Source organism: Passer montanus, unplaced genomic scaffold (genome assembly GCF_014805655.1).
Source record: "Passer montanus isolate IOZ18808 unplaced genomic scaffold, ASM1480565v1 scaffold21, whole genome shotgun sequence".
NCBI classification, from domain to species: Eukaryota; Metazoa; Chordata; class Aves; order Passeriformes; family Passeridae; genus Passer; species Passer montanus.
Window position 1 is genome coordinate 1017664 of NW_024366703.1, and position 24015 is coordinate 1041678.

The window sequence follows — 24015 nt, forward strand, 5'->3', positions numbered from 1 at the left end:
TGAGGAATAAGGAGAGAAAAATAAGTACTGTGCAGCATGGGACTGTGCAGGTTGAATGGGTATAATTCACTGCAGACAAATGATTTTCATCTAAACAGTTATTTGGTTCAGAAAACCAGAGAACTGTTTGCAGCTCCTGAGGAATCTGCTTCTCTGGTCTCCAGCCAGCACTTGGCCAGCACCTTTCCCCAGAACAGTGGAGTGAGCTCAGGATGTGCTGACGTAAAACTAGAGCAGCTCTTTAGTGTCCAGAGTATTCCGGTCTTGGTTTCCAAAAATGTCAGGATTCCTTCTTTTGCATTTCCTCCCTGGGGCTCACAGCTGGATCTCAGGAGGTGCCAGGCCTTCAGATGCAGGGACCCTGCCTTTCTTCTGGTGCTGCTGCTGAATGAATCACAGACATTTCTTTCACCCCTGGGAACAGGGTATCTCCTCTTCATCGTGTGTTAAAGTGAGCTTTAGCTATAGACTATGGGAAAAACAACATCAAGATGTCAACTGCTGACACTTGACAACTGCTAGAGGAGGGGGAGAGGGATACTCCTGCAGCAGATATCAGAGATGCCTGAAGTTTTGCCTTGGATGACCCTGATTTCAGTATCTCTCATTGCTAAAGTTTGCTCCAGGCATGACAGGAACAGGCAGGGTGAGTTCCCAGTCCAGGAGTGAGTTACATGACAGTTAACCAGTGCTGAGGGTTTATGTTTGAACAGCTAATCCAGTTTTATACCCCCAGCCCCACCCTTTAGACTTTCCCTAAATTATTCCACATGGGATATCACCATTGTCTGCCCCTACCAGAGGCCCTGAGAGGTGGAAGCATTCCTAAAGTCAACATGCAATGATTAAACTGCAAAGAACCTGGCAACTTTTAGCAGATGGCCACAGTATGTCCTTCATAGCATGTCTGCCACTCATGCTGTAGCTTGTGCATAATATGCATGGGTTAGTAATCAGCAAGAGAAAGTTTTCCCATGTGGAATAAACTGCACTCCCTTCATCACAGACACCTGCACTGGTCCTCAGGTGGGATTGGTTGATAGCTGAGCGCTCTGCTGAGCATTTAAAGAAGCCTGGCTGCTGCTTGTAGGCTATTGCTGCTGCTTTGTCCTGGCAAGGACAGGCTGGGTCTTGTTGAGGCTGTGCTGGCTCTGCCCATATTGTTCTTGTTATGCGGGATGACAGGCAGTAATTGACTGAGTTTGACAAAGGACAAGCCCAGTGTGGTATGGAAGGTGAGCGCTGGCGGGATTGGGATTTGCAGGGCTTGTGTCTGCTGGGGAATGTGGTTCCAGGCAGAAGAGCAGTCTGAGGAGGGAGCAGTGCCGGCAGGGGGGACCAGCTGCACGGAGGCCCGGGGCGCGGAGCGGCGGCGCCCGGGGCCCGGGACACGCGGGGCGGAGAGGATCGGGACAGAGCGGGACGGAGCGCTGCCGCCACCTGGCGGTCCCGCCCGGCCCGGAGCCGCCCCGGAGCCTCGCAGCGTCCCGCGGCGCTCAGCCGGAGAATTTCACCTCTCCGTCTCTGAGGTGGGCTGGACTGCCATCGCTGAGAGATCTGAACACCATCCTCGTGGGGTTCCTCCAAAAAGGCGGAAAAGATCAGCGATGCTCCAAGTGAGCTTTTCCAAACAGGACAACCCTGTGCCAGTTTGTAGCCACGAGCAAATAACTGCCCAGTATACCCTAGGTGGTCACAACAGTGAGTTTAAGTGCTTTACCAAACTCATAAGCATGTAACTGAAGAGTAGATGAAAAGCACTGAAATATAAATAATAGCTAATGAAACCAAACAATATTTTGGTGCAAGATTTACTGTGAATAAACTGAAAAAATCCACAGACATTACCTACGCTTCAGAGATTAAATGCTTTAAAAAGTGGTGGTGCATTTAAAAGTGGGAACACCAGCAGGCACACAAATTCTGGAGGAGGGAGACAATTCCTCAGCAGAGACCTTCCCTTATGAGTCTCCCATTATATGAGTTCTTCTATTCCATCAGAAAGCTGGATATAGCACTGTAATTCTCCATTGTGCTTGCTTCTGTTAACAAAGCTGATGGAAACTATCTCCTCTCTCACATCTGATGCATCCTGCTATTTTTTTCCCCAATGTGTTAATGCAACATGTATTAATCCAACATTTCCCAAAAACCAAGGGATCAGCATTCTTTCTTATCACACTTATTCAACGCATGCTTGCAGCCTGCTGTGTTCTCAGGGATATTATACAGACACTCTCTTGCATCTGGCAGATAGCTGGATTGGGGAAGAAATCTTTGGTCTGAGCCCTGCTTTGTCTTTGTAGGGACAGTGGCAGGTGTTTGCTTGTGATATGCCATGGGACACAGACCGTGTGTGTCCTTCTTCTTGCTGGCTGTGATAAATCTGGGTAAAAAGAGCAGCCTGTATCCAAGCACCCTGTTACTGACAGCAGCCCAGCTTATGAGAAGTGACTCCTTGAGCCCTTTGATGGAAGCTCCCTGACTTGTGACAAGTGGGGTCACCTCTGGGAGTAAACTGTGGGTTGGTTGCCACCCCAGAGCTGGCTTCATTGCACAGGAAGAAATACCTTTTGTTTTGAAGCTGGTCCTCCTGAGGCACCTCTGTATTTTTAGGCGTGGTGCTCAGCTGGGCGTTCATCACTGCCCACGGTGTGTCAAACACAGACTTTCTCCCAGCAGTGCCAGCTGGCCCAGACAGTTCCTAGGAGCACAGAGCGTGTCTGCTGCACGTGTGTGTGCTAACATGCCCACACATGGATCTGCACAGCTGCACGTATCACAGCGAAGTCTCAACTAAACAACACCCTGCAGAGTGACAGTAAAGGTTCTTTGTAATCAAAACTGTATTTAGAGATCAAGAAAATTTAGTTCTGTGTTCTAAAAAATAGGAAAAATCAACATTATCTTGTAAAGGACCTGATAACTTCATCCTAAACCTGCTTCTTTCTGCTCAGATGGAGTTGCACATGCACAGTCCCTGTGAATTTGCACCCAGCCAGTGAAGTCCCCACTGAAGGCCACTGCACAGGTACATGAATGTAAGAGAGCTCTCCAATGTGTTAGCAAATCTGTAAGCATTAGAAAATGTGTCTTTGTACAGATGTTCATGAAAATTACTGCTAAGTTGTACATCATGGTAACAAGTTTTTATAGGTCAATTTCAATCTGTCCTTAGCTAAAATGTCCTAAGAGTTACTCTCTTCACCTTCTCCTCCTCAGGCCAATTTATCTTGACAGATTGGAGACATGTAGGGTTGCTTTCTGCAACAGTTCTTATATCTTAGTCTGCAGAAAGCACCTTTTGTGCTGGTTCCTCAACAAGTCTTTCATGAGATGGTTGGATTCTCTAGCCTCTGAACATAACTAGAATAAGAATGGTATTTTTAAAATGTAGATAAAATCCACCTGTTTGCAAGAAAAGAGATCGACAGAGAAGACTTCATTTAGATGAAAAGTAATGAAAACACATGAACATTAATATATTGTGTTGGGAAATTTTTCAAAATGTCTCATAAGCAGTTTACTCAACACCAAGGTACTGTGCTTGGAAGTCTGTTTTTTTATTTCTGATGTTTAACAGTTGATTAGTGGTGTCACCACCACTTTCCCTTTCCCTATTCCTGATGCAATCCATAGAGATAACAACTATCTCTAACTCTGTTTATGTTGCCTGGAAGTGGGAACCAAATGCTTGAGTTGATGAAAACCCACTGAAAATGGATTATTGCCAAGAGAATTAACATAGCACCCTAAGTAAGAAAACAAGAACTTGGATATAGAATTGTTTATGCATGGTTGTGTCTCTTTCTTTGTTTGTTTTAGATGCAGTGAAGAATGACTATAGAATACTGTGTATTGCTAAACTTATATAAAAGATTTCTCAAGAACAAGGCATCTGCAAAACTTTAAACCTCAGTGATGCTGATTAAACTCTGGGAAGAAAACTGAAAGTATTTTTCAAAATCTGTGCCAAAACTGATTCTGTTATAGAGCTGGATACTTCTGTCCTGGTCCTCTACCAGCTCTATTCAGCACAGAAAGTTGGTCTGCAGCTGGTGTCGCAGCATCTCCTCTAGCTGGTGAAACATTCCCACCAGGGCCACTTCAGCGGGGGCTGGTGAGCTCCTGGACAGCCTGACCTCTTGGGTCTGTGAGCAGACTTTCCTTCAGTACCAACAAGTTCTTGTTAACTGGTAGGACTTTTTTTCTAACCATGACATCTAAATTCTTTGTAGTTCTAATTCAGTGTTTGAGAGCGTTTTTTTGGAGGGGGTGGGGAATTTATGAACTCTTTGGTACTCTCTTCTTTTTAAACAAAGGAATTAAGTGTGGGATATTGTTTAAAGGTCTGTGTGCTTGGCACACTGACAGAAAAACTTCAGTGGCTGTGGTGCTTTGTCTTATTCTAACATGCTGAATCCTGTTGTCATGTGGTTTCTGGTTTTAGAAACAGTCTTCCCTGGATATCTCTGAAAGGTTTCTTCTAGGCCTGCTGAAAAATGAATCTCAACAAAGAAGGGAAAAAGAAGAATGGAGAAGAGAAATTCTGTTGGCTGGTTTTCACAAGAACGAAAGTTTGGTGAACAAGGCCCAAGGCACTGTAAGGAAAAGAGATGGGAGGTAAGTGCTCACAGATGCTACCAGACACACACTTAGCCAGGAAATACTGCTGCTCCACATGGGCTTACATCAAACACCACAGAGGGCACACCAGAGTGATCTATGAGGTCCTAAAGTCTGGATCACATTCTCCCCCAGCTGACACATCTCCTCATTCAAGTTTACTGGCTGAAAAGGAGCTTTTTAGACCCACATAAATTGAGTCACCTCATGCTGCCTGTAAAGAGTTGCATGTGTTTCCTTAATTATAGAGTGCTCTTGGTTCTGCCTTGTGTTAGGCTCTTCAAAATCAGGTGACACAGACATGATCTGTCTGCTGAGCTAGGTGGGTGACTTGGTCTTTCAATACAGGACAGTGTGACCCCTTTCACCACCTGCTCTGTGCCCCAGCCTCTGAGAAGGCAGATCTGTACCTGGCTCCTGAAGGATGGGGTGGGATGTGCTGTGCCACAGGCAGCAAGAGCTGCACTGTGAAAAAACCCCACATTCCCCCAAAGCAGCAGTTCCACACGTAAGTTGTGCTACTGGTGCTTGGGCAGGGGTATCTGCTGTATGGTCCCAGGAGTGCACTGGCACCTCTGGCAGGTGGCCTTTCACTGAGGCTCACCTTACTCCTTAGCGCTGCTGCTGCCAGGGAGCTCTGCAAGTGCTTCCCATCCATTGAACCAGCAGATTCCAAGCCACTGCTTTCACCTGGTTAGCAAGTAATAAAACACAACGGACTCTAAAAATACCAAATTCAGTCAAAGGATCCAACCCAGACTTCCAGTGACTTTTCAGCCACTAAGGCTGCCCTCTTAGTGCCCTGTGCCAAGTTAGGTCTTGTCTCACTGTTGTTCAAGCAGCTGCTTAGTGCCATGATCTTAGGTGGCATCTAGGGGACATCTCTGCATATCCTAGCTGGCTTGGCAACATCACCTGTATGAACATCAGAGTCCAAAGAAAACATCCTTTTCTGGGCCTACAGGTGTGAGAGACATGCTGCTTCCTTGGCTAATGCCGGAAAAAGAGCAACCCTCAGTACCCGTGGAGAGGCACCTCTTCTGAATTATGCATTCAGACCTGAGGAAGCACCAGGCTCAGGTTACACATTCTTTTATAGTCTCACCACCAAGACAAGTGTGGTGTCCTGGGATTAAGCCCCGGGACCCCTCAGGGTACAGTCACAGACCTGCAGCACCTGTGGTGCCTGGCATGACTTCTCTCTGGTGGCCAGTGGCAAGGTGGATGCAGGCAGCTCCCAGCCACTGTTATTGCAGTTTTTTGTTTGTTTGGGTTTTATGCTTGGGGGTTTTTTTTGTTTGTTTGTTTTTTTGGGTTTTTTTTTTGTTTTTGTTTTGTTTGTTTGCTTGGGGTTTTTTGTGTTTGGGTTTTATTGTTTGGGGGTTTTTTTTGGTGGTTTTTTTTTTTTTTTTTGCTTGGGGTTTTTTGTTGTGGTGTTTTTTGTTGTTTCTCTTTTTTTTTTTTCCCCTTTCTTTTTAAATCAGGCTTGCCTCAGAGCTGGCAGGCACTGCAGGGCTTGTGGAAATACCGCGAAAGCAGGAGATTGCACGCCCTGGTTTCCAAAAGGACCACTCCATTCATCCCGCGTTTCACCGCCGCGTTTCCACCCAGCAGGGCGGAGGATGCTGCGCCGCCCGGGCGCTCCGCTCGGGGAGCTCCTGCTCCTCGCCCTTCTCTGCAAGGACGAGTCCCGCAGCCCGGGCAGGGGCTGCCGGCCGGCTCCTGCTCTCTCGGGGTCCGGGACATCCCCAGGGCCGGCTCCTTGCAGCTCCTCTGCTCACGGCGGCAGCTGGCTCTGTCACTGCCTCCTGCAGCACAGGAGGACTCCTGGACTTGCCGGGGCTCCCAGGGCGACTGGGATGACAGGGCTGACGGTGGTTCCTAGCGAGGGGCAGTGCCACCCCTCTGATCGGTGTCACCAGCTGAGCCGATATAAAAGACAGAGAGGATGCTTACTCTCTGTAGGGAGCTGCTGGTGTGCCCTCTCCTGGCTGCTGAGGCAGACAAGCTGTTTGGCATTGATTATCTCTCTGCTAACTTTTAATCCCAGTCTGGGCAGGCAATTGTCACAATTCCAACCAAAAAGTACTTCTGCTGGCAGCGAGTAGTCATGAATTTGTCTCACCTAAACAACAGAGCTGAGAGCCACTTTAAAGTGTCAGAGGTGCATGAACTGGAGACAGTGGGGAAAAAAGCTTGGGACAATCCTGTTTACAATGGCTCTCCCTCTACCTCCTTGAAAATTCAAACCATCTACAACCCCAAGTCTGTCCTGGAGAATCCCTATGAGAATTTTGAAGAGGTTGGGGATCCACTGCCCTACCAGGAAGAACAGAGCAAAGCTGTGAATGGGAAGACAACTCCTTTCCTCAAGTGCTGCTTCTACATCCTCAGAGGCATCCGAGGTAAATCTCTATCTCATTAGAAGGGACTTATTAGCCCTCAGAGCAATGGTGAGGGGAGGAAGAGAAGGGATGCAGAATTTAGAAACCTCATAGTGTCTGTGTAGCCAGGGACCTGTTCAATATGCAGTAGCATTACTCCAAAAATCATCTTTGGCTGAGCTGAAAGGAGCATCCTCGTTCTGTGTGCCTTGCTATAGCTTCACGGTCTGTCCTTTACTGCAAGGTAAGAGACTCAGTGGGTCTCATGCTCAAGGTCATGCAGTGAATCTGTTGGCACAGCCTAGGTGCTCTGAATCCCCAGGAGCCATCACTGTGCTGGTGAGACTATTCTGTCTTTGTGTGCATTTTCTAGATAGAATGGTACTGGTCCCTGTGCTACAGCAAGATAAGAACTGACAGACCTATCTACCAGAGAAAGTCTAGCACTGTCAGGACTGAAATGTAGGGGATTACAGCAATGCATCAAATGATGTTTTGCTTGAAGATAGCTGAAAGTGGTGCTGTTTTCCAGTTTAAAAGACAAAGGGGAATGAAATATCTATGTAGGCTTATTCAGAGGCAAACAAAACCCTGGGGGCAAGATAAGTCTCCTGTCAGAACACAGTCCTGGGTAAAGGCATTATTTGAACAGTTTCTCATAGAAGGCATAAAATCCCAATATTTTAAAAACAGAAAAGATAAAGAAAAAAATTATTGCCAATGTGTCTTCTTTTTCCTTACTTGGAAGGCAAGAGCCTTTCTCAGAGCCATACCCTCTAACAGTAAGAGTGGGTGAATAACAGCACAGCTTGGTCCTGAATTGCACAGCCCCTCTACGATCAGTGCTTTTGTCATTGCCATTACAGTCTGACACTACTAATTTACATGGAATTCAGAGGCTTTAGAGATTTCTCCTGGCCAAGGAACAGTGGTGAGTGGGTTTGGTAGCTAATTACAGATTACTCTTAGGTAGTGTATAATTTACCTGGCTTATTCTGAAATGCTTTCTTCTAGGCATTGTTTGAGACTTAATATGGAAAAAACATATCCATACTTTAACATCAAATTTCCTTTTTTGAGCTGCCAAAGTTGAATTTGGAGCATGCAAATGATGGTAACTGTCAAGTTACTACATCATTTTCTTCTTCGTACTGTTGCAGCAGTGTGTCCTGACACTAAGGGTGGTAAATAGGTAAATAGCTTTCCGAAGCTGGGAATCTAAAGGCCAGTCTAGACAGAGCAAAGGTGTCTTTGAGCCTTGCAGAAGTGGAAGCATTTTCCTTGAAGAATTTGCTTCCTTCCTTTGCATCTTTTACTAGGTGCTCATCATTTGTCATTGCCTCTCCATTTAATCACCTTGGTGTCTCACATGGAAAATAAAGTAGTACATATAAGTTAGTCAATGAGAGTTTGAGAGCTTTTTTGCTTAAAAACCATTTCCTGGGATTACATGTCCATAGCTAGTGGCAATAGTTGGATTATTAACCTCTTTTTGTTGTCCTCATCAGTTACTGTGCTGGGTTAGTAGTGAGTAGCTGCTGCTCCTAGTGCCACTGCTCAGGACTGTTCCTCTCTAAGCAGTGTCCAAGCACCTCTGTGTCCTGGTTCTTGCCACCTGTGCTGGTTCATGGCCAGCCCATGGGCACCCTTTGCTGGGTATCTGGGTGCATGGTGGTTGATGAGGGATACCCAGCTTCCCACTGCCTTTGGAAGAGGATCTCCAGCTGTACCTGAGACTGTGACCTAGTCACTCACCTGGGTCACAAGTCTGGTTTAAAAGCACACTCAGAAGGTGATGCAGGTGTTGCCAGTAACTCTCATCAGTCACTTGTTACTGTCAGGAAGGTGAGACTTATAAATGGATTGCATTCATAGCCTATTTTCTAGATTCTGTTATTTTTAATTTGCTCAGCCATGTGAGTGCTGGATGGTCATTCAAGGTGCCATAAGGAAGACTGGATATCTTCTAGCCTTGAGTCCTTCTACTCCAAATGTCATGTCCAAAATAGCTGCATCCCCAAGGGGGTAGGTGGTGCCAAAGGAGACACAGATGGGGACATGCTTCATGTATGAGATGATAGATTTCCCTGGCATGTTTCCTAAAGACATAGCTGAAAACAAACCTCAGCTGATACAGTATTGCAACTACTGCATGCAGTTTGAAAGGACTGGAGCAGCCTCATGGTCCTCCAGGTACCATTTTGAGTCTGAACCAAGTTCTCAAGGACATTTGAGTCTCCTTGAATTTAGGTGTTCCTGAGTACACTTTGTTCTCAAAGTAAATAAGGTCTGTGCCTTTGCTCAAAACATATAGATAGTAGGGGTTCCCTGCTCATGGAAAAACCCCAAACAAACCTGTTAAAAGATTGTGGTGTAGTCATAGCTAAGGATGAAGGTAGTCATTTAAAAGCGACCTGAAGAGATGGGCAGATTTTTTCCCCATGTTTTAGTCCATTGTGAAGATTTCTGTAGATCACATGATACTTTTCCCTCCACAGGAGTTAGTCCAGATCATCTCCAGGCTGTCAGTTCTGTTGCTGATCTGGATTGTCCAGGTTTGTCTGCCCAGATGTGATGGCAGATGCTGCAACAGCCCCTATGGTAGTTCATGGTGCAAAAAACTCTCTAACCTCTTGAGATGCCAAAGTGCTATCAAAATGACAGGATAAATGCACACAGACCACTAGAACACTTTTGCTTACTCCAGACAAAAAAGAAGTTTGTCATCTGCCAGAGATGACTTCAAATGCAGGGCCTTTGATCAGCTTTGATCCTGGTTTGCAGGAAGACGGTTGTTCCATCCTACTGGGGATAGGAATCAGGGCTGAGCTCTCTAGGAGCTGCAGAAAGCAGCAAGACTATGACAATTATTGACAAGGCTTTCATCACTAGGCTTTCAATTGAAAGTTCTTATTCCTTTCAACTTCAGGAGCATTCCAGAAATCACAACAGAAAGCCATTACAAAAAGAACAAACAAATACGCTAATAGCATTAGGTGGTTCATTAAACACAAAATATCAAGGCTTCTTTTAAAGGAAGCATTTCTCTCTTATTGATTGACAACCCTGGTGACATTTAATGAGTTGTGTGAAGAAATAGGATCTTTAGCTGGTGCAATTGGTGTATTGGATTCAGCTAAGTTCCATTGTTAGATGTCCTGAAGATAATTTGGCTCTAAATGTTATGCTGAAAATACTGAGTTGGGTTATTTGATTGAGTTTTATGACCAAGAAGAAAACTTGCAAGAGTTTTTAGGAAAGCAAGAGACAAATATTTGGGGCCTAGTGGTTCAGTACACACTAAAAGGAGTAATAGTTGTAAAGCTAACGCCAGATGCAGTTCTGCAGTGGAAGACTTCTCAGAAGGTCAGCTGTTGGCACATGGGTGACTGAGATGAAATATTATGGTTTCAAGAGCATTTGTGACAAAGACTGAACTTCTGCAAAGAGTAAGCTGAAACACAGTCAGGAAAAGATCAGGCTATAATGAACAGAAAACAGAAGAAACATAAAACTAAATAGTGATGTAGCAAAATAAAAAGCCAGTATATTTCAGTGTTGGTTAGCTACAAATCTTTTATTCATGATGGAATGGTTATTCTTAGGGGTATTTAGCAAATTTTTATAGGTCAAGTTTTGAAATTAAAAGTGGCTTGGCCTTGAAAAGCCACAGAACTTCAACTCCCAACAGCACTTTTTTGGAACATGGCCCTTGAGAATGGCCATGAAAAACTCTACAGTCCCTTCTTTATACCCAACAGGTCTGTGGGGCACTACGCTGACGGAGAACACAGCTGAAAACAGGGAGCTGTATGTGAAGACCACCCTGCGAGAGCTGCTGGTCTATGTTATGTTCCTGGTGGACATCTGCCTCTGTAAGTAGCTGTCTTATCTCACAGGCCCCATTTCTGTGTGCAGCGTGAAGGGAATAATGTGAGATTTTATTACTAGTCTTCCTTGCTCTGCTGTAAATGTTACACTTATTGTATGGGTGCTCACAGCAGCAAGAAGTTGTCATTAACTTACAGAATTGATGCTGCACAGAGAAGTAAAATTAGTGACCAATGCTAACTGATGTTGGTTAGACTTAAGCAGTATTATCTGATTGGCATTATCAGTTCTAGCCATTGATTCCACAGTCCTAGGAGCATCTGCCCAAGGACTTTTCTCAGTTTCACAGCAAATGCTCAACCCCCCAAGAGCACCTCTAGAAACTTCCTGGTGGCAAAGACAATTCAGGGAGATTTTCCCCTCTGAGACTGGATGGGTGGCTGAGGTGATAAAGCAGATGGCAGCTCACCCTGTTGCTCGTGAGTGAATGTAATGTGTCCCTGTACTGAATGGTAATGCTAATATGGACTTTGTGTCAGAAGGACAATGGCTGTTTGGTTCTGCAAAGGTTCATTCGTTATCACAAGTGAGCACCTGTGGCATGGGACAGTGGAGAGGGTTATATTTCATGTACCCTATGGCAGGAGAGATGGACAGACAATACCACCCTAAGTTACTATCATGCTGGCCCAGGGAGACAATGCTTCAGTCACTCTTCCTAAAGAACCAAGACACGCACACAGACGTACACGTTGTCATGCTCAGACGTTCATGTTGTCACACACTGACTCATCCAGGAGGTGTGGGGGGTTGTGTCTTGAATGTCAGGTGCTTTTTTTTCCTGGTGTCCTTTCAAGAGTAGCACATGTTCTTAGTGATCACCATGATGGATGTTTTTCTGAAGGAAGGAGCACTGCAAAGTTGAAACAACATGTTTGTGGAAGTCAGAGCTCCTCTTGGGGTTTCTTGGTATTTCAAAACTTACCTGGAGCTTTTAACTTGGGAAAATAAAGTGGTCTTTGTGCCTTGATGACTTCACATCAGAAATTCAAAACATAGGTCATGGACTTGGTTCTGAGAAATAAAATTTCCCTCAGAAATTCTGTCTGGGAATAAAAAGTGTTATCCAGAATGTTCTGTTGTATCCTCCAATGGTCTTCTCCTAATATTTAATTCTTATAGTCAGTCAGTCTGACAGTTTAAACTCTGCAACACAGAGCAGATAAGTTTGGAAATCCCTAAGAAAGCAGAAAGCCCTAAGATTTATTCTCTTGTGTCTTGTTCAGCTTACCTGTGAAAATATAAAGTACATAGAAACTGAATATATAAATCCAGTTATATCAGGTTCCAATATTCAGGTATAAGAAAAGACCCTCCTCTTGTTCTCTTAGTGACATACGGAATGACAAGTTCCAATGCCTATTACTACACCAAAGTGATGTCTGAGCTCTTCCTGCAGACCTCTACAGATGGTCGTGTCTCCTTCCAGTCCATTGGCAGCATGGCTGACTTCTGGGTGGTGAGTACAAATCTGGCCTGCCATGGGGAACCCTGAAACTCAGCTAGACTGGGGTATTCAGTTCCCTCTGAAGTACTATCTAGTGACTTCAGCAAGACATTTTGTTGCCACAAGCTTTTGCCAGCTGGACTAGCAATAGTCACAATAACATTTGCATGCAAAACATTAACTGATTTAAAGTACAGTTTATCCCTGAGCACTGTGTCCAGAATACTGGCCATGCTAAGTTTTGTGTGTGCCCAGAAGAGTCCATTTCCCAGTAAAACAGGCAGGACATAACAAAATAATTTTAGTGATACAGGCATCAGCTCATTGCACAGATAGGAAGTACTGGCCTAGAGAAGCCAAGGGATTTACTTCAGGTTTCCATGTGACACAAGTGGCTTTGAATCCTAGAGTTCAATGTCTTCAAGCTGGTATCTTAGTAATAGCCTATGTCCACTTTCATGGCATTTTGAGAACATCAAAATTAACCTACCTGTAATTCACGTCTGTGCTTGTCTAATCTATAGATTCTTTAGGAAGAAGCTGGATTAAAATTTGCAGTGACTTTTGTCAAAGAGAATAAAGGGGACAAACATCTGGGGTCTAACATATTTCTGTCAAAGAATGGGTGAAAGAATAACAAGAGCCTCAGTGAAGGCCATTGAGTTATTGCAACCACTTATCTCTGACAGACAGAAGTTATTTGTCAATTAGAATTGCCCTTTTCTGTTGTATTAAAACACTCCAGCAAACAATGGCCCTATTGTTTCCCCACCCCTGTTTCCAGGACACTGGCACATGCACTTTTCATCATTCACAACTTGTGCCAAGGCAATTCCTTGAGACTTGTGCTGACTGAAGTAGAAGGGACAATGAGACTTGTAGGGCTTTTTTCTCTTCATTAGGCACAGAAGGTGCCACAGATACATTACAGGCCTGTAAAACCAACGATGACCCTGGTGCCCAGCATCCCTCCTCTACCACCAGCCCTGGTCTTCCTTAACATACACGCAACACAACCTTCTGCTACTTTCCATCTTGGCGACCGGAGAGGGGTGGGTCAGGTCTCACTACATCAGTCCCAGACAAAGAAAATTCCTCTGATGTGTGAGCTACAAAGGAGCTGTTCTCCTCTGCCTCCTCTGCAGTATGCACAAGGTCCCCTGCTGGATAACCTGTACTGGACAAAGTGGTACAACAACGAGTCCCTGGCGGCGCGCAGCACCCAGTCGTACATCTACTACGAGAACCTGCTGCTGGGCGTCCCACGCATGAGGCAACTCAAGGTGAAGAATAACTCCTGTGTGGTTCACGATGACTTCAAGGAGGAAATCTCAGGTTGCTATGATGTATACTCTGAAGACAAGGAGGAAAGGGTCTCCTTTGGGCTCATCAATGGAACGGCGTAAGTACATCTAATCCAAATTAGTCTCTTCTAGCTCAAATAAGAGCTGCTGAGCTGCAGGATGCTGGGGTGAGTTTCTCACATAAGGCTGGAATTCCCCTTGCAGTAAGAGGTAGAAAGTCCTTTTTGTCTATCAATAAGGTCTAGTGTCTCTTTGTGGGGAAACACAACAGAATGAGTTTTCATGTTGGGAAGCCATGGAAAAAATCGAGTGGGAATATAGGAAGAAATTGTTGTGTATTTTAAAGAGAGTGAGAATAAATAATGACCTTTGGGCCCAGATCCATCAAATGGCAATCTGGCATTTAGCTGGCAAGTTACTATTTGCTTTCCTCTGGGATTTCAGGAGCCAGAGAAAAGTGGGTGCATCCCTTTCATCTGGACAACCTGTTTCTCTATAATAATGTGAGGTAGCTGCAGTTTAATATCTTTGCTGACTGCATGAATCTTGATCCATGAATGAGAAGCTATTATTCATTAGGAAATACTAGTACAAGAGTATTCTAAGCAAATGGTTGTGTGTGAAGTGGTAGAAGGTAATAGAGTAAATCCATAAAAACAAGACTGATATAGCAAACAAACCTCAGCATTTTCCCTCCATAGTATTGCAATTCATGTTGTGTCACTGCTGGGAAGCACTAAACCAGAAAACTAACCAAAATAGTTACCAGTATTGTGCAGGATCTTCAATTGAAAACTGCTCTGCCCCTTGAAGATATATTTTTTCCAGGGCACAAGGCCATATTCAAGCCTGTGCAGCTGAAGCCTTTCTTTGTGCCTTGTCTGTTGCAGGTGGAGGTACCATTCTGAGGAGGAGCTGGGTGGTTCATCTCACTGGGGAAGACTAACCAGTTACAGTGGGGGAGGATACTACATAGACCTCAAGATGACCAGAGAAGAGAGTGCTGAAGCCCTGCAGGTCTTGAAGGAGAAACTGTGGCTGGACCGGGGAACACGAGTTGTCTTTATTGATTTCTCTGTGTATAATGCAAATATCAATCTATTCTGTGTTCTGAGGTAAGCTGAGTCCTGATGAAAATTCTTTAGCCTTTTGCATCTTCTTCAATGCCTCAGTGTGTTGCTTAAAATGTAAATATTTTATTATGGTCCACCAGTGGGGTGGTGACCACCCCCCTACTACTACTGAGCGATGTCAGTAGAAACTGTATGGTTTAGTGAGAAGTCTTGGTCTTCCTGCCATAACCAGTCACACTTCTTGTCACCTTTCACCCTTCCTATCACAGACAGTGAAGCAGCAGAAATATGGCTGCATAAACACATACACAACACTTCCACTCGTGGTCTGGTGGATAACTCATGCTCAAGTTTGATGCCTCACAAAATTATCTCTGAGCTTCCATCCCCTAGTTTGAAATTGTTTCCTTGTCCCCTTCAAGGTTAGTGGTTGAGTTTCCAGCAACTGGTGGTGCCATTCCCTCCTGGCAAATCCGGACAGTGAAGCTTATACGATATGTCAGCACATGGGACTTCTTCATTGTTGCCTGTGAAATCGTGTTCTGTGTCTTCATCTTCTACTATGTGGTGGAAGAAGCTTTGGAGCTCCGTATCCACAAGTTTCAGTACTTCACCAGCATCTGGAACATTCTGGATGTGGTTGTCATTCTGGTGAGGATCCTGGCACATTTTTTGGGGGGAGGAATGGCAGAGATGTGTAAGAGCCAAAATAAATGAAGGAAAGTGGAAATTAGTCTAGATGGGACAACTGGCACATGTTTTGCTCTAATACTACAATGAACAGCAGAGTAAATGAGCCCATGCTCTTGTGTCTGGAAGAACTGCTAGGAGAAAATTCTTTCTTAGAGATGCCCAACAGACTGTGAAGTCAGGGTATCATTCAGCACATCAAGACCATATTTTCATAGCCCACCGCTAGACTGCAGTTCTGAAGTGGGACTGCAATGAGTTCTGTGACATTTTGATTTCCATGGAAAGCATAGGAACAGTGATTACTGCAGACTACTCCTCTTCCTCTTTGCAGCTCTCCATTGTTGCTATTGGGTTTCACATCTTTCGCACCACTGAGGTGAACAGGCTGCTGGGAGAGCTGCTGGAGCACCCCGACACCTATGCAGACTTTGAATTCCTGGCATTCTGGCAGACGCAGTACAACAACATGAATGCAGTCAACTTATTTTTTGCCTGGATCAAGGTACTGTAGGGGATCTGGGAGGTGCCAGGTCTCCAGTCAGGCCTCTCCTTCTGGATGGCTTCAGGGTTGTGTCTTCCATCCCTCTGAGTAACTGAGTGTAACAGCTGTAGAACAGCTCAAAAGTCACGAAGTCACATGCTCTGTTTTGCAGTAAATCTGGGCAATTTTTCACCCTTCATTCTGAGGTCAGTTATTTAGAGGTAACAGTCAGGGATATGAACTCAGACACTGTGGTGTAAAAGTGGTTATAGAAAATGCTGAGTACCATGTAACTTGCTCCATCCTATACTGTTTTTGGTATTCTTGAGGACAATCTGCAAACCATGGTTTTTTTCATGATGGTCACTCAAGAGCTGGAAATGACTCATCTGTTAACATGGACCTTGCATTTCAACTGAAGCATCTTGGTGTGGCAGAAAGCCACCCAGGGGCTCCTCCTCAGCCTTAAGAGGTTTGTGCTTCTAGCAGTTCCTGTTTATATTTTCATTTGACAAAAGAAACAAAGTCATATGTTTATGAACCCAGAGAAGGATGGTGGCACACCTGGGATAAATGCCCTGAAGACTAAGCCACCATTCCCTAGCCACCTTTCTCTTCAGTACTTTGGTGCTGTAGTGAACCTCTTGTCTTAGTAAGCATGTGTGTACATGAGAGAGACTGACCTAGCTGACGGTTTGGCCTAACTTTGTCCCCATTCTTCCATCCTGCAGATATTCAAGTACATTAGCTTTAACAAAACAATGACCCAGCTCTCCTCCACGCTGGCACGTTGTGCCAAGGACATCCTGGGCTTTGCCATTATGTTCTTCATTGTCTTCTTTGCCTATGCCCAGCTGGGTTACCTTCTTTTTGGGACACAAGTGGAAAACTTCAGTACCTTTGTTAAATGCATGTAAGTGTGTAAGTTAGTACCACGTTTCCATAATTTTATCAAAATCATTTTAAGTGCTTTCCACTCTTCCCCCAGTTGCAAATCTCAATGACAATCAGAGACCTGTTGTATCTCATTGTAATAAAGCCCCAATAGTTAATAAGTTGCTCACAGCTTTCTGGCTTTGACCTCTTCATGGACAAAAGAATGCAATAAGAAAACTGAGGGCTACAGACAGATTTCTGTTTGTCTGGTGTTTATCAGTAAGTACAAGAGATATGGTGGATATTGGTAAGGATATCTATTTCCATAGAAGTCCCACAGATACTGATCAATATATCTGAAATGGAGGATGACCAGTGGGTGGATGAGCACACATGGAAGGGAGTGTTGGGGAAGTGAGTCAAAATCCCATCTCAGACAATCCTGCAGTCCATGGGCCTGCTCAAGTAATGTGTGATGTTAACAGAAATGGTTTTCAGTTTGTGTTCCACAGACCTCTGGGCATCCAGGTCCTGCCTTTGAAGAGTCCACAAGAGAAAACAGAGATAAGGAAGCTTAGGATCAATACACTTAAATGTCCGTCATTACAGGGGCTATGAACTACAAAAGGTTGAAGAGCACTATCCAGTTCTAATATCCCTCCAGAGTCTCACAAACTCTCTTGCAAGAGATGACTTTGAGTCAAATGCCTTTAATCAGGGAAAATTGAGGTTGTTTTGTTTTTCACTCCTACTTATACCAAAGCACACTCTGGATAATGTGAATTTGTGTGGAAACCACATTTTAGTTCCTCTTGCTGTAACAAGATCAGCTTGCCTCACCCCTGAAATACTATGGATACATTTAATTTGCCACTCTGGAGTGACTTAGACCCTGCTGTAGTTTGTGCCTGTGCCCATCGGGGCTGCAGGGAGGTTCAGGTTCACCTCAGGACTGTTTGTGTGTGCCTTTGTGTGACCCTGTGCTCTTTCTTTCCCCCAGTTTCACCCAGTTTCGGATCATTCTTGGTGATTTTGACTACAATTCCATTGACAATGCCAACAGGGTCCTTGGGCCTCTTTACTTTGTCACCTATGTGTTCTTTGTTTTCTTTGTGCTTCTGGTAAGCAACAAAGTCCTCCTTGTCCCTGTACTGAAAGCAATGTTTAAGAGACCCCTCCTGACAATCCCTGGGTTAGGTGCAAATGCTTAGAAAAGGAGTTTCAGTTACAATAGCTTTGCAGTGCAAATAGACCACAGTAGGCAAAGTGTGTTACTACAATTGGGAAGTTGATTATTAGGGTGATTAAGGGCCTACATCTGTTAAGGTGAAGACTGAAACTTATTGCCTTCCTAGGCAATGGATGTAAAGGGATGCTCATAATAATCAGCTTAAACACGCAGTGTCAGGAGTCCATATGTAACCTAAGATTTTGCAAGAGAAGCTACCAAAGGTAGTATTTGAGGTGGGAACAATTGTACTTTCAGCCACTGCTTTAACCGCAAACACTTTAGAAAACATGGTGTGGCTGAAGTAGGCCTTTTCTTGACCCTCTTTAATTTGCCCAAGAGATATCCCATAGGGAAACAATTCCTTGTTTAACTAAGTCTTGCTCATCTGTGCCTGCTTCTTGCTGCTTCAGCTGCTGGAGCAGGCAAGATGTCTCACGCATACTCATCTCACTTCTTCCCCTTTTCCTAGAACATGTTTCTGGCCATCATCAATGACACCTACTCCGAAGTCAAGGAGGAGCTTTCGAGCCAGAAGGATGAGCTGCAGCTCTCTGACATCTTGAAGCAGGTGATGAATGGTGAAAGCTGTGCTACTTTCTAGCTAAATCATGAAGCAATTTTTGGAAGTCCCTGACCTAAGTGGAATTTACTAGAGAGAAACAATGGTTGCCATCTCCAGATCCCCTTTCTTTGTGAGCACTAGAGTCACAATTCCTTTCTGGGATAAATCAAGCTGACAGACCCTTTGGCAATGGGAAGATGAGAAAGCAGGTGTTGGGTGAATCCATGTAGTGTTTCTGAGAGACTTTTCTTCCCACTATGGTCTGTAGACAAAGCTCTTTCAGTCCTTCATAAAATGGACATTGATCAATAACATGGCACGTCCTGCTGTGCTAAGTTGAGCCTGTTACAGTGGCACAATTCTAGCAGGTTAAATCTGTCTTTCCCATGGACAAATTACAGAAGAGTTCCTGGAAGGTCACAATTCTGCTATGGGACCATTATTCTACAAGAAACAGTATTTGAGACATTATCTTAAACAGCTGATGTGTTGGGAAATCAGATAAAAGAAGAACTGGGGTGAGAAAAGCAGAGGGTTAGCATGTTAGTGTCGCTCTGGAGGCGCGATTCTAGTTTAGAGATGAGGTTCATACCACAGTGCTTTATTTTTTGCTTGTGGAAATCTTGAAAACTCCTGCTATTACTTAGCATATCCTCCCTGTATCACACTGCCCACTCTGCTCTACTTTTCACTGCTCTGTGTACATGATTCTGTGTCTGTATCTTCGGTCACAGAGCTACAACCGGACACTCACGAGGCTGAAGCTGAAGAAGGAGAGGATTTCTGATGTGCAGAAAGCCCTGCAGAATGGAAGGAAACAACTAGACTTTGAAGACTTCAAGAACAGCTTGAAGGAGTGAGTGAGTCAGTTTGAGGGATACTTAGTTTTTTCTCTTAGTAATACAGTAATTTAAATTTTCTGCTTTTCAAGATGAGAGCAATTAGCTCAGATCTAGGCAATTTAAGATTAAATATTTGAGGAAAGATAATTTTTTAAAAATTTCCTGTTCTAAATAGGTTTGTGTAACTATTTCTTGCCCATTTGGGATGTTTAGTTTTATCACTGGCAGGAGGAAACAATACACTGATTTCAGAATTCCCACTCTGTTACAGCTTAACAGTATGATTCTATGCTTTGAGCTTTCTATTTCTATTCTTTTGCAGACTGGGCCATGCAGACCATGAGATCACAGCAGCTTTCTCCAGATTTGACAAAGATGGCAACCACATCCTTGATGAGGAGGAGCAACAGCAGATGAAGCGTGACCTAGAGGCAAAAAGGGTAAAAAAAGGGGCAAGGAAAAAAAAAAAATCTTCTGTTTGGTAGACATCACTGCAAAGTGGCCTCAGGAATCTTTGGATTTATGGTATAAACTAAGAAGGCAACTAAAATATAGTTGCAACTCTACTTGCATGCAGCTGAGTGTATTGTTGCCTGTGAAGCTCTGTGTCATTGACAGTAAAGCCAGCCACAGAGTTAGTATCCATATTTGCAGGAGTTTTTGTTTTCCAGGTTGCTCTGAATACAGAGATTGAAAATCTGGGGAAATCCTATGGTGACAACAACCCGGATGAGAATGTGACCTACATGGAAGCAAGGAATAACCACACCAATAAGGCCACCTGGGTCTCCAAAGAAGAGTTCCAAGTGTATGTTTGTGCTGTCAGTAGTTTAAACACCCTGCAAATGAGGGGTCCAATTTCCACTGCTTCCTTCTCTGATGTAACTCTTTACAGTGGTGCTGAGCAGTTTCAGTAAGACTTGTCCCTTTTATCTTGCACGTGTGTAAATAAACAGCTCAGGAGATAACTGGGACTGTTCTAGTAAGGTAGTTTACTTGTTCGTGTAAAAGATTGAGTTAAGAAATTTTGCTTTCTGCTCTTGAATAACCTCTGCAGCTATCATCTGCAGAGGTTATTCAAGAGGCAATATGCTGTCATGTTTCAGGTCAGAGGTGGCCCAAATAACTGGGCCAGGGAAAGCTGATACCTTTACAGAAGGTCCTGTAGCAATAAATATCCTTGATTTATAGCCTAGTTGGCCTTTATCCTTCAGGTCCAAGAATAACACTTGGCTATTTCTTCCATAGGAGGAGCACAGGATAAACACAGCACAGTGAATCAGTATATCTTGATTCTGCTACTGAGAAACACTGAGCAAACCACACAGGGCCATATCAAAGGAGAGGCAGGTGCAATATTTAATAATGCAATTATGCTGTGTTTAGGCGGTTGGGATCCATCCTAAGCAGAACCACTGATTACAGATGAAAACACAGTGTAGCAGGGAGTTATGTCACCAGTAGGTGACATAATCAGTGATCTGGGAGCATTCACTTCTGTTTGAGGTCTCTGGGAGATGTCTGCAGCAAATCCCTTTACTAATCACAAGAAAAAGCTTACAAATGCTCTCCATGTCTCCCTCAGCCTCCTGCATCGTGTGCTGCAGCTGGAACAGTCCATAAACAGCATTGGCTCCAAGATTGATGCAGTGGTGAACAAGCTCAATGTGCCAGAAAGAAAAGAGCTGAAGAGGAAGGATCTGTTGGGCAAACCACTGGGTGATGTTAGCAAGGTTGGTAGCCCTCCACCATGCATTTGGACCAGCTTCAGATCAGGTGACTAGCTCTGCTGGGAGAAAGGGCCTGGTATCATCTTTGTTTTTCCAATCTTCATTGACTTAAGATAAAAATGCTTGGGCAGGGTGTATGATCAATCCTTTTCTGTTTAAGTAAAATGACATAAAACCTCTTGTTTTCGTGTCCCCACAGTTAACTCTAATACCTTTCAACACACCTTCTGGCTCCTTTGAGGCCAGCCTCAGCCCTGTGGCAGTGGATAAAATTTGCCTGTCGTCAGTTGCTTTCTAGCTCTTCATCCTCAGATATTAAATGATCAAACTGTCCTTTCCAGCAAGAGCAGCTCATGGTGCTCATGGTTAAGACTGTGATCTTAACATCTTGCCTGTGGATTATTTATCACATGTGTGGTGGAAGATTGGCCAACTGTGTGCTTATAACCTATCACTGCCAAATTGTGACTTTTGCCAAAGAGTGCCCATATTGAGTCAACCAGTGTATTTTGGATCTCCAGCTTTAAAGTCAAAGGCAGCAAGGCATGTGGGAGCCATGTCACTACTCCATGGTTTTGTGGCTTCAATAATGAGAATAGACAAACAGACAAAGTGACATAGCAGAGTCAGAAAGAAGTCTCCCTTTTGCAGAGTAGTCATGCAATCCCTTCACATCTGAAAGAGTGTTTTGGGAGGTCCTACTCATGTGAACATGCCCAAAATCTTATGCAAGTGTTTGTTTGCAGATTTGCTGTGCCACAGAATTTCTGTGAAGGTGCTCATAAAGGAGGAAAAGGGATGAATCTCTCCTTGTTTGTCTAAAGCTTGAATGTGCATTCATCAATGTATCGCAGCAGTGTATTGGATCTTTAATAGACAGGCAGGCTTGTTCTAATTTCTGAGAGAAAGTGGGAAGATATTTTAGTATCATGCACACCTTGCCTCTCTCCTAGAGTGTTGCTAGACTTCTTGGTAGCTTGCTGACATTGCAGGTCACACTTTCTTCTTGTTCACAGGAGAAAGAAGCCAGTCAGGAAGAGCTGCATTCCCAGAGCCTAGACCAGCTGGGAAAAGAAGCAGAAAGTTGGGGGATGGAACACATACAGAGAAACAACCTGAGTGGCAACTCTTCCCAAAATGGGGTCTATCACATCTTGCCCAAGTCAAGTGTGCTGGGGTCTCAGGTGCCCAACAACCTCTAGCCAGTCTGAAGTGCACTTCTATAGCAGTGCTCAACAGCCCAGTGCTCCTAGTCTGGCTGCCATGGTACCGAGTCACTGCCAATTTTCCCCCCACTATTAGGATAATGCAGAGAGCTGGACACAGACACTACTGTTGCCAGCAATTCTTAATGTGAAAAATCAGGGATGTTTTTCTCCAATGTAATGATGTATCATGTCACTTGTCCCCCTTCACCTTCTCCCCCGTACCCATATCTCAGGAAGAGGTGAAATTTGGCACTAGGTGATGTATTAGGTTTCTGCCTCTGAAGAGGCCGGCCCAACATTTTTTATCTAACCTTCCCCAAAAAGTAAGGACCCCAGAACTCTGACCGTTTGTGTCCAGATAGGCATATTGCAACTTGTTCCCAACACACGATGGTCTGCAGGAGAAAGATATGGCTGTCGTGTAAAGAAAGCAGAATATAATCACCAGTGTGAAATGGGAAGAAGAAATGTAGTTGTTTCTACTTGGCTACAGCCAGTTTTGTTCTGTTGTAGTTTGTTTCCAGATTACCTTGGTAACCCTCTGTACCTTAGATTCAGGTGTTGAGGAAAGAGGTTACTAGTACTTAACTCTGGATAACTACAATAAGAGTTGACACCAGTGTAATTGGAGAAGGTTTGAAATATTCTGAAATGAGAAGCAGTTGGTGAAGTCCTAGGTCTGAGTGTTAGGGAGCAAACTTCTGGTTATATGATTTCTAACACAGTTGTTGACACAAAGAAATCTGTCATTTATTTTCACACTCCTTAAATTGCATCTCAAGGTTCTTGCACCTTGCAAACTAGCACCCCATTTATGAAGTTTGATGCCTCTTGTTTTTGTCAAGGAAACAAATTCGCAGTTTTGGGTGCTGACACCATTTGTGTTGAAGAATATTGTAAAAATCAGATGAGTGTCAGTTTTTTACCACATGCAAAATACTTATTTTCCAAGCATTCTTCTGTTTCCTGAGACTTCTCTTTCCTTGTAATTGGTGCAGGCTATTGCTGCTATTACAGGGCCATTGTAAATATATTTCAAATACCTTAATGACTGATATTCTGAATAGTTAATCTCAAATAGGCTCCATAGGCTTAAAGCCAATAGAAATGTGAGCTGTACCAGACCACTGCTAACAGCTCTCATTAGTGCTACACTGTTTAGTGTGCTGTGCAGTGACAGGTTTAGTGGGGACCTTGTGGAGGGGCATCTTGTATTGCCACCTTTTTTAAGATGGATGTATCACTGCATTCTGGGGAAAGCCTCTTTGGCAATGCCTGAAGGACCTCAGGATGAGCCCTGTCCTCAGATGGCCCAGGTTTCAGGGCTGCCACAGCCACAAGACAGTGGGAGTGAAGAACCATGGTAATATCTCACAGGTAAGTCTTGTTCCCAACAGCAGGACCAGCTGATGATGGGAAATGAGTCATGAGACCCTGCAGTTCCTGCCTCCACAGCTCCTGTTTGAAATCTAAGCTCCCTGTGGGCTGGGCAATAAGCTCCTTCTCACAGCTCCTGACTGGCCCTTGTAGTTGAATGACAGTCCCAGCTTGCCAGAGCTGTCCCTTTCTCTCTGGCAAGCAGCTTCCTCTCCTTTGCACCTGGGGGACAGCAGTCAGCCTGCCCTGCTATGGAGCCCTAAACCAGCTCTGGGTGTGATCAGACAAGA

General features: G+C 44.3%; 1 protein-coding gene across 1 annotated transcript; it reads left to right on the forward strand.

Annotated features, from left to right (window-relative positions):
- Positions 1–1100: 1100 nt before the first annotated feature.
- On the forward strand, positions 1101–24008 carry PKD2L1 (polycystin 2 like 1, transient receptor potential cation channel). The gene is made up of 19 exons (XM_039709450.1): positions 1101–1235; positions 2958–3041; positions 4451–4623; positions 5591–5706; positions 6677–7031; positions 10772–10885; positions 12233–12360; positions 13494–13750; positions 14543–14767; positions 15148–15376; positions 15750–15920; positions 16631–16812; positions 17776–17896; positions 18476–18574; positions 19303–19424; positions 19733–19850; positions 20082–20218; positions 20996–21143; positions 22157–24008. Exons 4-19 carry the CDS (start codon positions 5674–5676, stop codon positions 22340–22342), a joined length of 2625 nt encoding a protein of 874 aa, XP_039565384.1. The 5' UTR covers positions 1101–1235; positions 2958–3041; positions 4451–4623; positions 5591–5673; the 3' UTR covers positions 22343–24008.
- The last annotated feature ends 7 nt before the right edge of the window (positions 24009–24015 follow it).